At 40.0% G+C, this 13,986-nt stretch overlaps 1 protein-coding gene across 18 annotated transcripts in view; it reads left to right on the top strand.

Annotated features, from left to right (window-relative positions):
- Positions 1-13,986, top strand: part of LOC117382306 (neurexin-1a-like) — a 313,634-nt gene that overhangs the window by 288,309 nt on the left and 11,339 nt on the right. For 12 of the 18 annotated variants that reach the window (XM_033979430.2, XM_033979425.2, XM_033979417.2 and 9 more), the window contains one exon: positions 4,075-4,162. In XM_033979430.2, coding sequence (XP_033835321.1) covers positions 4,075-4,162 — 88 coding nt within the window. The remainder of the gene's footprint in view (positions 1-4,074; positions 4,163-13,986) is intronic. The other 6 variants (XM_033979439.2, XM_033979422.2, XM_055227255.1 and 3 more) reach the window with 1 other exon arrangement.

The following is a 13,986-nucleotide window of genomic DNA, read 5'->3' as shown; positions in this document are numbered from 1 at the left end:
TTCAGGGAGTATTAAGAGTGAAAACCAAACTTTGGACTAATCGGGTGGAGGAGCAGAGGGAATGCATTGACTTGTTTACATATGTTAAGTAGCCATGTTGTTCTCCTCTTTTTACAGGCCTCAAACATAAATAATATGGCGAAATAAAGTCTAAAACATCACCTAATGTCTGTGTCACAGCTTCTGAAGCTGCTGTGCTGTGGAGGAGTTTAAGACATTATTTTATTGTATTTTAACAAATTAACTTTACCAAGGAATGCTTCATTATTCATAAAGGCACAGCTGAAATTGTGTAAATGAATTTAAAATGAGAAGATCGGTATTGAGATGAGATTGGATTGGTATCAGGAAATGCAAATATTTTAAAATCTGTATCGGGACATCCCTAAACACTATATCTATTGCAATCTTGTGTAATTATTTTGGACTTTTTTCTGTTGTAGTAACAAAACTTCTTCTTGAATGTTTAAACTACTCTACTGTTTGCTATGCGCCACATGGTTTAGTAACTCAGCAATAGTTCCTTTTGTCAATGTCCCATTTTTTTCTTTTTTTTTTATATGAACTTCTGGACACAAATTGCCAATGAGGCCAGTCCAAATATATTCATCTCTGACATTGACCACAGACTCAATCATGTAGCTCTGTGATTTGAATGGGCACACACCTCCGCCATGTTAACCCTCAGGGACTTAACCTACATCTGGTACCTACACATCTCACCACTTCCTCCTCCTCCGCACTCGCAAATAAAAGTGAAGGACGGAGATAGAGGGGGAGCGAGCGAGGGGACGGTCGAGACAGGTACAGTTTAAAAGAGAGAGGGGTGAGAGAGAGCATATTGATTCCTCGGTTCCCGTTGCTCTACCCGTGAGTGCCGGGTGTCAAGATCTCCCGCCAGGAAAAACAAATCACGCCGCTCGTGTGATGGATGTGCCACTCCAGGATGCGCTCGCTTTTGCCATCTGGACGGCCGACACTGTATATCAGAGCCGCGCTTGGCAAATTAAATCTACATTTGGACGCTCTCCGCAGCTCCCCGTGCACGAACGCACCCAAAAAACACACACAGCCCCGTACTCCACCACTACAAAGTCCTCTAATAGCTTTGATCTATCATTTTCAGGTCTATTATGTAAAAGACGACGCGTGTTCAGAATGTCCAAACGATGTTACACTTGCAGCAGAATTGCATTATAAGCAGCCAAATGGATGTGCAGGCCAAGTGACATCAACTTTAATTGTCCTATACGAGTTGATGGTAATCCAACTTACAGGTTTGTTTAGATGCGGGGAAGAAATGCATAGCGGCAATTACATTAAGCTATAACCACCCTCATTAAATTAACCTTAGGCCGTACCCATTCATTTGTGCATGTTAAGAGGTAACCCACGGAATGATTCACAGTACAAGGGCTATGTCCATAATAAATCAATATTGTGGCAATTTAATGAGGTCACTTTTCTGGTTTTGCTTCCATAGAACGGCATTAAACGTAGCTCAGTTGGTAGAATGTTCGTCCGCTGATTCGAATGTCGGCGTTCTGAATCGAACATCGTAAGTTGTGCGGTCAGATTCACTAATCCACAGGTTGGCGGTTTGATTCCAACGACCCACAGTTGATTGCTTTTGTGCATCGTGGTTGTGTCCATACGCAAGACGCTCAACCGACCTCGACCCCGGTGTCTGCGTACACTGATGTATGAGTTTCGTGATGTGCTTTGAAAGTGGGAAAGCGCTGTATAAAAATGTGAGCATATGTTGACGAGCAGGTAACGCCAGCAGGTCGTTATAGGTCAGATCTGTGCAGAGGCAATCCCATTCACCGTAAAATGCATGTTCGTCAAGGTTCGTTTAGCTTTAATCCGTTTAAAGGCATATGTAGAACAGGTGGCCTAAATTACACCGTACATCTTTAACTATTGCACCTAAATTGAAAGCATTTGCAGAACTTGTATATGTATTAATATGTATAGGAATCCATGCAACAATACTGTTCATTTTCCGTGCTTGTTTGTACTATTAAGTCGTTCAGACGTCTCTAATTGTGTGTATATCCATGTGTAGTTGTTGTAAGTGGTTGCTAAGGTCTGGTCCCATCTCTGAAATTGTACTGGAGCCCACAATCGCGACTGTGCTTAAACAAAATGACCTTTAACGCAGAGCTGATCAAATGGCCCGAGGCGAGACTACACAGAAGAGAGCACTCTAATGTTTTACAGTGGGTTTCTCAGAGCCCCGTTTGCCCTTTTCCCATTTGCACACACAGGATCAAATCAGTTTGGCGCTGTATTAAACGACTATTGTAACATTTCCAATACAGATTTCATTGCTTGTCCAGCGAGTCCCTTCTAGTTTCTATAATAAGCATCAAACAATCAACATCATTTAGGACGAGCCAATCAAAGCCTCTAATCTGGAGCAGAATGCAGATGACAACTCTTGATTATCGTTGTATACTGCAGAACCAAATATACATCGCTATACCTGAGATTGAGTTATTTTACTTGCTAGACGCCATGTTTCTTTTGATACAGAACAGACCATCCATTTCTCTGATTGGTTAATCCGACAATCAGTCATGCCAATTGAAAATCAGGGAGACAAGATTTAGTTCCAGACCCACACGTATTTGTAAAGTAATGTAAAGTATCTGGCTAGGGCAATAGATATCAAGCCTGATCAAGGTATTTATAGATTTTAAGAGGCTTTATACAAGAACAGAGTTTTAAGAGTGATTGCCAAACTCAAACAACATTAAGTTCTCAATTCATACACAAAGTAATCTAAAGTGCTTTACGGAAGAGGAAAGACATAACAAAATAGAACAAATAATCATAGTAAAATTAACATTAAAGAGTACAGAATAAAAACCTTTCAGTCATATGCACAGCTAAACAGAGCTGTTTTGAGCCTGGATTTAAACATTGTCAAAGTAGAAGCCTGTCTCACATATTCAGGATAAAAACTGAAAACTGCATAAAACTGAAACACTGATTGCCCATGTTTAGTCCTGACTCTGGGCACCAGACCTGAAGTCCTCAGAGTATGAGATGGTTCATGTGGCACTAACATGTGGGAGATGTACTTTAGTGCTGGTCCATGGAGAGACTTATACACAAGCAGAGCTGCTTTAAAGTCTATTCTTTGAGCTACAGGAGCCAATGCAGAGACCTGAGCACAGGACACATGAGCTCGTACACCCTGGTTCTAGTCAGGACCCAAGCAGCAGTGTTCTGGATGTACTGCAGCTGTGTTAAGACTCGACAGGCCAGTGAACAGGCCGTTACAGTAGTCTAACCTATATCAGAATGGCATAACTCTATTTCTTTTGACAATAATGTCTTGAAGCGAACCATTCAGCACTAACACTGTGTTGGAGAGACCCTTGGCACGCTGGCCTTTGTTTCCCATGTGCAGCTCTTCCTCTGTGGCTGCTTGTCCTCTAAATGTCATGGGGTGTGTGATGGCTCTAAACAGCCTCTTGAAGGGCGCTGCTCGCCACACGCTGTGCCACAAATTGAGCATGTGACTTGACGATTGCACTGTGAACTTTTGCCCGATACGTTCCCCCATAATCGGATCTTGTTCCTGTGAAGACGGTGTTGCCTGGACAGTGGAGGCGCAGCTGTTGTATTTGACCGATAAACCCCCTCTCCTGAAACTAACCCGCTGGGGACAATTCCTAATATGGTCAACCTTGAGAAATTTGAAGAAAGCAAGTGATACAAATGTTATTGTTTTAACTGTTTTAGTTATGCTCAAAAAGTCATCAACAGACTTCTTATTGTATTTGGAAATATGGATAATCATCATGCTCATGCTCTTTACAGGACGTCCCCCTCCAATGATACATTCATTTGAACATGGACTAGTCCAAAAGACCTGGAGAACATGTTTTGGTTGTGCTCACTGCCTCTAAAGATCTAAAGATCTCCCCAAATCATAATTGCTTGGATCTTGGGGTAAATGAGGTCTATAGATGTTTCTTTAAAACTGCATCGGCACCACTTTAACTGGACGTGGGCTGTGTTAAATCAGAGTCCCTCATGTTTGTGTGTCTTTTGTTTCAGACGACAGACGATCTGTTGGTGGCGTCCGCTGAGTGTCCCAGTGACGATGAGGACATAGATCCCTGTGAGCCGAGCTCAGGTGGGTTAGGTTAGTCATCCTTTTCTTCTACTTTTCTGTCCCATTGTTCTGTATGTCCAGTCCACCTGCACCACACTCACCACACTGAGCACTGTTCAGACGAGCTCTGGAGTTACAGCACATCTGAACGAGCACAAAACGCACATGTATTCTTATTTGCATGGCTGATCTAATAATGGAAGCAGCCCAACCTAATGCATGAAACCAATGAAGAAATTTGCATTTATTTATTTTTTATAAAAGTTTCTCCCAGCTCAGTTCACTAAGAACAAACTGATGATCATTAAGAATTTGAAAGTCTAAGTTGTAACATTTTAAAACAAGCTCACCCACCAGACCAGTATCATTAATTACCCAAGGGACATGCTCTTTTTAAAAAGCCATAGATTTTATGTAAAATGAATTGATTTAACTTTAGATGGTTTTATTATTTTACATTTGTAGTTTGGTGCATTTCCCACATACAAGCACATTGCCAGGTCTTTGTGAGAACACATAAGGTAAATCTAAGCATCAGCAGCTTCACGAGTTCTCATTGTATGATTGCTTTCAGAAATCACATGTGGGGAGATGATTGAAACTCAGCAGTAATTATCACATCAGCATGACTCGGGCTCGTCGTGTGAGTGTGTGTACACTGCAGTGCACTGGTCCCTAATGTTGTTAATTAACTTCTTTTGCAAACAATAGTAGCTGTGTGAGACACTCCTCCGAGGCCTGGGCTGTGGAGCATATATCAGGTGCTTTTGTTCATCAAAAGCCCTTTGAACTGCTGCAAAGCTCTCACACATTTGAATAACAATAATGCAGACTGAATCCTGAATTAGATTTGGAGAACTCGCTTTGTCACATATTCAGATAAACCTGGGATGTTTGTTTTATGATGCTCCCAGTTAGGCCTGTGAATTGGCAGCAACAGTCAATTTCATAATACATTTGCACTAATCATTTCTCATTTGGAAAAACCTCTCTAAAAAATAAAACAGGAAATCTGACCAGACAAAGTCATTGTGAATGCACTTGTGAGGTAATTCTGAGCACTACACAAACTACTTGCTCTATGGTATCATTTTGAGCACTTTTGAACATTCAAAAGATAAAAAATGTGGGTAACGCTTAAAAATAACTACAAAAAAACATGAACAAAGACTTAAATCAACAAATAGTTTATTAAGAATGATTCCCTGACCTCTTAAAGTATTTACCAAGCCAAAATTGTAAATTGCTTTGGAAACTGTTTGAATATTTCATCACTCTGAAACCCATTGTCAGACAAAAATGACCAAATCCACTTGTCTGTCTCCATGCACCACTCTATTACTTGTATAAGGGAGTCTATTCACCCTTCGCCCATGCAGAGGACTGAATTGAAAGACTTTCAAATGAGTTCTGGAGTGATGAGAAGTGCACAGAACAATTAAAAGGAGACCCAGGGCTGTCTCCTTATAGACAGGCTATCGATCAGGCTGTGGTCATAAAGCTAGACTAAATTAATGTCTGGCCCACAGCTAGCGCTATCAACTTCCCTCGCTTCCGGTTCCCCAAGCGTCCAAGCAGCTAGATGTGCTCCTGTTAGCCACTGTTCTTCCCAAACTCTGGCGGTTGTTGTTGTTTTACAGTTAACATTCACAATACAGTAAAATAGAATTATGTTTTAGTTGTTTATTTGATTGAATCTGGGCTTGTTTGTAATGTATCGTGAGAGTCCTAAACCTTGATAAAAACAAGGTTGTACTTGGAAAGACCAAAGCAGCATCAGTATGTTTGAGTACATTTACATGGCCAGTAAAAATCTGAAAACTAGACTGATTTGTGTCCGCTAGTCAATGGATTTTTAGAGTAAATTATATGAAAAGTACAATTCATTTTAAAATAACTATTTTAATCTTTGTTTTGCCACATTTGTTTGTTAGTTTTTGCAAAGATGTCTTTGTCAAAACCTGCACAGATGTGAGCAATCTGAAAGAAATCAGATTACTCGCTTCACTGTTTACGTGACATTTCAATAATCTGATAACTCCAGAAATCAGATAATGATCACATTTCTGCAGTGCATGTAAACATAGACAGTGCACACTAGAAACAATACACAAACAATTGGATTTCAGATTATACACACTGTGTAATGTAATCTTCCTAATGTGTAGTTGCCATATAACTTTACATTAGCATATATAGCACTGCCATCCGTGTAACTACAACAGACGTGTTCCCATAAGGCCATATATACTGTACATCACAATAGCATCAGAATAGCTGCTTCCCCTGCACATCTGCTCCCTGTGTCAAACCCCACACAGAATATGACTGTAACACCAGCAGCTTGCATTAGGAGATGTTTTTGACAAGGGCATCTGCCAAAACATGAGCCGTGAACTGCCTGCTGCTCGAAGAGGCTCTTTCCCTGAGAGGAGTATCCCGCTCCTATGGGTGCTCTGACGGGGATATGACACCCGGCTGTGGGCTCCAGGGTGGCAGCTGTCTAACAACAAACACTGATTAATATCTACATTCACAACAATTCACACGCACAGCCCCGACGCCATCGCTGTCTCTCTGCATCGCACAATAGATCCACTGCCCCACAGAACTTTCTCACGTTACTGCCCATTTGTCTTTATTGATATAAATGTATCAGGTTCTGGGCTGTGTGGTGAGACTGTGACAGAGCTGCATATTTCAAAATCATATGTAATATCTATGAACTATAATTATCCAAGCATAACATATTTAACACCAGATTTATATGTGCACTCTCAATTGAATTCTCCCCATTATCAATCTGGAATGGCTTCCGTCGATTTAGTTCGGGAAGAGGAGGGCCTCTCAGCAAAGCTGACATGCTTGGATAATAAAACAATATAGGTTTTGGCTAAATTAAACATTAAATGAGGGCTCAAACGGATCAGCTGGGAGCCATAGAAGATGGATTCTCTTGAGTTTGAAAACTCAAACCCTGCAACAATCTAGCCTGCAGAGCAAGGCTATGGATATGAATATCTTTCTATTTGTCTTGCTGTTATGTTGCTGTTAACTATTGTATATACCAATATCAGTATTTTAAAATGTATAGCAAGGCCCTCAGATCGATACACTGTAGCAAATCTCACAAATTAACATTTCACTTTTGTAAAAATCATAACAAACACATGTTTTTAAGTCACACATTGAGACTGTGACAGTTTTACAAACATATTGGTCCCACATAACAGATACACTTTTGATATCTGGATAAAAAACCTCTCATGTCACAAATACATCCCTGCTTTTTCAATTCTAGCCTTTCTTTTTTATATTTGGACAGCTACAACTCTAGACTTTGGTCAGAAATCCATTCATCCAAGCCCTGTTATATACTCTTTGTGCCTCTTGTAGTATTAATCAATAGGTTTGTGCCAGAAAAGACCTTTTTATAAAACAAATCTATCTTAAAGTAATGCCGCATACTAAGGCAGATGTTTTGTTATGATGACCCTTGAAATTAAAAACCAAACAGAAACAGGCTGAAGACCATTATTTTTATTATTATTTGAACACACATGTGCACTTTACCTTTGCTCACAATAACATGTCTTTAATATATTGTGCACCCGTGTCTGCGTTAGCTTGAACTTCTAACCCTACATGTCACTATCTAAATAATCCCACAAGGTGTCACTTTTAAATAGAACCCAAGGTCATCCCTGGATAACCCATGTGCACTACACCGCCCCCTTCAGACCACAGCCGGAGTGACATCTATCTGCCAAACTCACTCATTGCTTTACATTATTCCCCTTAGCTCCACAAAGCATAGGGCGAAACAGCACTACCAGAGCAGCTTATCACCCCATAGGACTAAGATTAGATCACTCTGCAGCAAATTGAATCCGCTCCTTGGTTTAGGACGCCACTGGAGATGCACGCGGCCCCTGATGCTGTAACACATATAATGGGCCGAGGCTGACAGTGAGCAGGGAGTCAATAGGAAACCTCTGCTGCGCTGGTTAAAAATAACAGTGACGACAATGATTACTGCATAGTGTGTTCATATACCTGTCTTTACAATGCATAAGTGGTTAAAGTGTTGAAACTTAGTGTCAAAGTGTGAGCTCCATCACCTTTTACAATAGCAGGTGTTAAAACATTATGTTAAATAAAATAGAGATGTACGTATGTAACAGTTGTGTTTGCACATAAGGTAATAAATGAATATAATGGAGCCAGTAAAGTGTGTGGCTTAATTGTGTGTCAAATAAACTCTCTTCACATAGTTGGCATATTGTTTTTTACAGCTAAACTTTTCCATTCAATTCCACCCACTTTTTCAGACTACAGTTGTTGTGGCACTTCCAGTTAATAATAATAATAATGGCTTACACTTGTAATGCGCTTTTTCAAAGCTTCTCAAAGCGCTTACACTATAGTCATTATTCATTCATTCATTTCAGACTTCAGGCAGACTTGTTTAAAATATTAAATGTTCATGTGACCAAAGAGTCAGCACTGCAGCGATTCTCTGGGAGGCTTTAAAACAGCTTAGTTGTCCATATAATACTTATTTGCTGTTAAGATTGGCAGCCCCATGCAAAATAATACAACCTGAATGAGGTGAATAAGAAAAAGTATAAACCATGTGGACTATACAGTTGTCCGTCGCTGTATCACGGTTCACCTTTCACGGTCTTGCTGTTTTACAGATTTTTTTTTGTACTATTTTGCCTACTTTTTTTTTTTTTAAACAGTGTACGAATGAGCATTGTGTTCTGCGTCCTGATTGGCTAAAGGACTGTAGACCATTGTCAGTCTCCTCCGTGCCGTGTCTCCTGTACAGTACAGAATGCGTTCAACAAAATTTACATAAACATTCGATCGCAGTGTGACTCTGAAGTGCTGTATGTTTGCACATTTTCTCCCCAATAAAACCCACTATGTCGATGAAACATTCTGGTCCGACAAATTTCAGAAACGCTTTGGACTTAGAAATCTTTCTTTGCACGGTGGAGCGGAGGCAGGTGAACAACACATTTAAGGCGATCGTCGAGGAAGGGGGACATAATATACAAAGATTTGAACTTTGAAAGTGTTTAAAAGGTGAAAAAATGTTAATACTTGAGAAAAGTGTATAAAATGTGTGGTGAGGGGTTTTACAGCATTAAAACAAAAAAAATAATTGTAAAAAATAAAGTTAACTACTTCTCTGATAACTATTGCGGGTTATTTTTAGACCATAACCCCTGCGATAAACGAGGGACGACTGTACGTATATTGTAGCACCCGCAACCATGACGTCCAGTACCATTACTACTCTACTGATAAATCATTAAATAAAACATACCCCTACTCTCTATAGTTATTTACAGTATATCATCTATAGAAACGTCACTGAATTGTTTTTTTTATCATAAATTTACATTAAAATATGTTACCAAATGGCAACAAAGGTCACATAATCCAAGAAAAAGTTGCAAAATTATTCCCCATGTAGTTTCAAGTGTTGACCAATCAGCCTGGTGAAAATGCAAGTGATGGCTTCGGTGTGTGAAAATAGACTCAAATATGCCTGGTGCTGATTACCAAGTAGTGCGCGGGGCTTTCTGCACTGATGTTAATGGAACAGGTTGGCGCGGCACGGCATGGGGTCAGTTGGGCCTCATTTCTGTAGCCTCGTGTGGGCGTGCGAGGGGGGGGGGGGCAGCTCGTGCACACCGACCCCGATCAAGGTTACATTCTACATGTGCCTTTGAAGTCTGTCATTGGTATGGGGCTGGCCCGCTATCCCATGTCGGGTTAAATTAGAACTATACCACGGCTATAAGATTATCAGTTACAAGAGGTAGCGTTTCAAGATATACTGCATTTATCATATCAACATTGCGGTTTAAAAGTCCGCTATGCAGCTTCAATGTCAGATTCCTTCACAAAAAACAGAAGTCTTCCAAAAATTGTTGCTATGTTAATGAGTTATGCAAGAAATTTTGATTCAGGTGTGAAATCATAATCAAATTCACCTGAAAAGTAGAAGAGTAGCTGTCTGGAATGTGAATATTGGTTGTTAATGGTTGAGTAGTTAGCGTCATGAGTTTTGGAGGCTGCAAAACCACACTTTATCATCGTAGATTCTTAAACCGCTCCCACTGTAAGACCAGATGAATTGACAACGAGGGCTAGCCAGCATTGTTTTAGAGAAAGATTGCTTATGTCACTTGCTCACACATTAAGTTGTCCATAGCTGCTGCGATCCCCCCCACTCCCCTTTAACTCAGATAAGAATAAACAGAACAAGATAAATGAACGCACATGTTTTTCAGACCAACTTGAATCTGATATGTCCATGTTTTCCCCCCCTACCCCACAGCGCACAATCGCATAATATCATCTTGCATAGCCCAGGAAGCCATGACAGGATGTTTGTCTTTTTATATGTTTACACGCTGACTTTTCCTCCCTCATTAATTATGTAACACACAGTCATATGAAATCTGATTTGTATGGGATCTGCTTCTCAAGTGCACCACACCACCAGCGGCAGTATGACAGCACAGTAGTCCCATTGAGAAGTACAACATCTTAACATTTCGCAAATAATCTCCCTATCCCCTGCTTTATTCCTCGATCTATGACTGTGGATAGCCCATAGGCAGGTTAAGGTTAATCATCTGCAGTTTTTCTCTCTCCTCTCTCCTCTCCTCTGTCCTTAAGCTATGGCATTAGCAGCTAGTAATGTGTTTGACATTTGGTTTTAATAGACTTAATTTGGGCGGGGAAAAGCTACAAAAAGTAAACCGATGAATCACACGAAAATACATGTGCTGTTTAACCCGATGGCAGTGCACCCGAGGGAATAAAATATGAGAGCAAATTATTGTTTTAAAAGTAGAAGTGAGAGTAATGAAATATTAAGAGCGCCGCGCTGGCTTAAGAGGTCACAGCCCACGTTTAATAGGTTATTCAATCACACACAGCGGGAAGTCACTGAGCCTTTCGCCGCTTTTCTCAACACAGAGGCAGGGACCAGGCACCAGCACACAGCCAATATCTGGGACTAGAGGTGAAATATCCCACTCAAGAATAGTGGCCATTCAAGGAGTGGAGACAGATTCAGTGAGATCAATGCCAGCTCCTGTCTGTCAAAAACTTCCGACATTCTTTTGACCTTGACTATTTTCCTCGACAACAAAAAAAAAAAAGTTTAAAGAAGAATAGAAAGAGCTCTGCATTGTGTGCTTTCTCACCGAGGATTATTCATCAAGGTTTTTCTACAACATCCGATTTTAAATAAAGTGCGCTCTTAGAGAAAACAGGATTTCACACTCGCTGTCACTAGCTCTGTTCACTGATCCCTCCATATTTCTATTTTCAATTATTTTTATTTTCCCTGCACACATCACATGGCACGCTGACAGTGATGATAACACAATGTGTCTGTGTGGAGACTAAGTAGGGCATGAAAGATTTTGCTCTGCTAAAAACAGAAAATGGCAGACAGCCATAGGTCACTTACGATAATTATGTGGAAAAAGATACGATTGTAGCGTGCCAGTGACTAAGAGCCTGAAATCTCTTCATATTTATTTATTTTTTGCAGATATTTGACTTAGTAAGCTCTTGTGTTATGATGTTTTATTCAGTTACACTTCCTATTGATACTTTGGAGCTGATGTCATCAACATTCCCTGGGGGTGTGATGCTAACTGAAGACACTACTCTGTCTGAAGCTCTGTTACTCAAGTTAGACTTTAATCTGGGCTTTGTTTAACAGATTCTGAACATAAAAAACTCACTTAGTTGGAGCTATACCAGGTGAGTTTGTTTGTCTTAAAAAAAGTACCTCACATATAAAATTTGTCAGAAGCTCGCTATCATTATCCAGTTTTTCAGTCACTCTCACCTTTTTGTTGATAATCAAAGTCCTAAACGGGACTGTGAACGTTTGTATTAATCACAGGCTCCTGAAAATGTGTTGTTAAAATCTATTTTGGATTTTTTTCATGAGCTTTCAGACTATCTTAAAACATTGACACTATTTGGTAATGTTTGCATTGTATCACCATGGTGACTGCTGAACATTCCACTATAGAGATTCATGTAAAACACCCCCAGTGCGATGTCGCTGCAAAGTATCAATAGGTTATCTTCATATTCTTGAATCCCTATAGTTAAACATTGAGCTGCAGGTCAGAATTCTGTGGTGTTGGTCTTTTTCCTGTCAGATTGCAGATTTGTTGACCTGGGTCGTGGTTAATATTGCTATAATTACTGGGCCTATCCATATGAAACAAAAACTGGCACAAACTTCAATGTCTTCTCCGTCAATATGAATAAACAAAAGTAAAATAACACAAATACATACAAACAATGTCTTCAGAAAGTGCTGTCATTATTAGACCCCAAAAAAAAGTGATTGATGTCAGATGAAATGACTTTAAACTATAAGATTCATATGGATTAATGTGGAGCTAATCCCCAACAAATACTGATAGTTTAACATTTGTGGATAGTAAGTTTGGATACTTCTACCAAAAACATCAAATGAAATTTTGACATAATCAAATTCTACAAAATGAGCACAACCCATGTAAAATTTGCTTGTTAATATCCACATTCTTCGAAAGCAGCGCTGTACTTTCTATAGTAGATAAGGAGCAATTTGGAGATGTACTCATGCATGTCTTTGAATAGCTAAAGGAGGTCGTGTACTTGGAAAGAAGCCACAGTGACACAGAGAGTACACCCAAGCCACATTATTTCTACTATATTTACCACTGCTTTTGTGAAACGAATAAAAAAAACAGGTCATATCATTATAAAAGATCCATGACCCTTTTCCTCCAGTTGAACTTCCGACTTGTGGTCTCCATGCCGACTAAACTGAGCCTTCTTTCTTTTATCTTTCCATTTTTAGCAGATCCCTGCGGGCCAAAGCTTAAACAGTACCATACTTCTCAGTGAACTAAATCAAACACCTTTTAAAGAGATGCTACCAGGAGTTGATTTCATGCTCACTCAGCCCTCAGAGAGAATAAAGCCAGGACACACACGTACACACACGTCTCACATACAGGGGGCAGCAACACATCTCATGGACATGTGGGTAATTAGATAAGGAGGAGGGTGTAATAAGTGTTTGGGCTGATGTACTGACCTGTCTACAGTCTGAGCTGCAGTTCACTGACGCCTCTGACACTTGTGATTATAAAAGTGGAGATGAGAATCCAGCAGACGGGATCACACTAATCTGCCTGAATAACAGTCAAGTGTCATTGAGCGTGCATGGGCCGCTATAGAAACAAAGGTGGACAACAATGAGCCACAATACAATTTTGAGAGATGTACATTCAGAGCAGATGCAGCCCTCCATCTAGATGTAGCTATTATCCTAGTATAGAACAGAAGCATACATAACAGTCATTTTGTGCATTATACAATAAATATGTATAAAACAGCATATTTATCTCATACCGTGCAGCCCTTACAAGAAGTTGGCGATTGTTCCTGTCCCTTGCCTGCGTCCCTGAGATTGTAGGAAACTTCACTTGAGACTTGAGTGTTGTGGAATGGGAAAAAGAGTGCATTGTTGAAGTTGCAAAGTACTTTTTCTGGAGTATAAAATGTATTTGTGCCAATATCGGTGAGTTATCTTATCATAATTGAGAGTTCTTTGTTAAATCTGGCCCTTTGCTCAGATAAACTTTTCCCCTCCCATTGGTCAGCTTATGTCACATCTGTTCATATGACATAGTGAAGCACGGATTTTTTAAAGCAGCAGGACAACATAAAATCACCGAGATGAACAGCGAAAGAATCAATACTGTAAAAACAAATCGAGCCACCGTAATCCACACCACCTTAAG

The sequence above is a fragment of the Periophthalmus magnuspinnatus genome, chromosome 15 (assembly GCF_009829125.3).
Source record: "Periophthalmus magnuspinnatus isolate fPerMag1 chromosome 15, fPerMag1.2.pri, whole genome shotgun sequence".
NCBI lineage: Eukaryota > Metazoa > Chordata > Actinopteri > Gobiiformes > Gobiidae > Periophthalmus > Periophthalmus magnuspinnatus.
The sequence above is the reverse complement of the archived record's forward strand: the minus strand, read 5'-3'. Positions and strand labels throughout refer to the sequence as shown.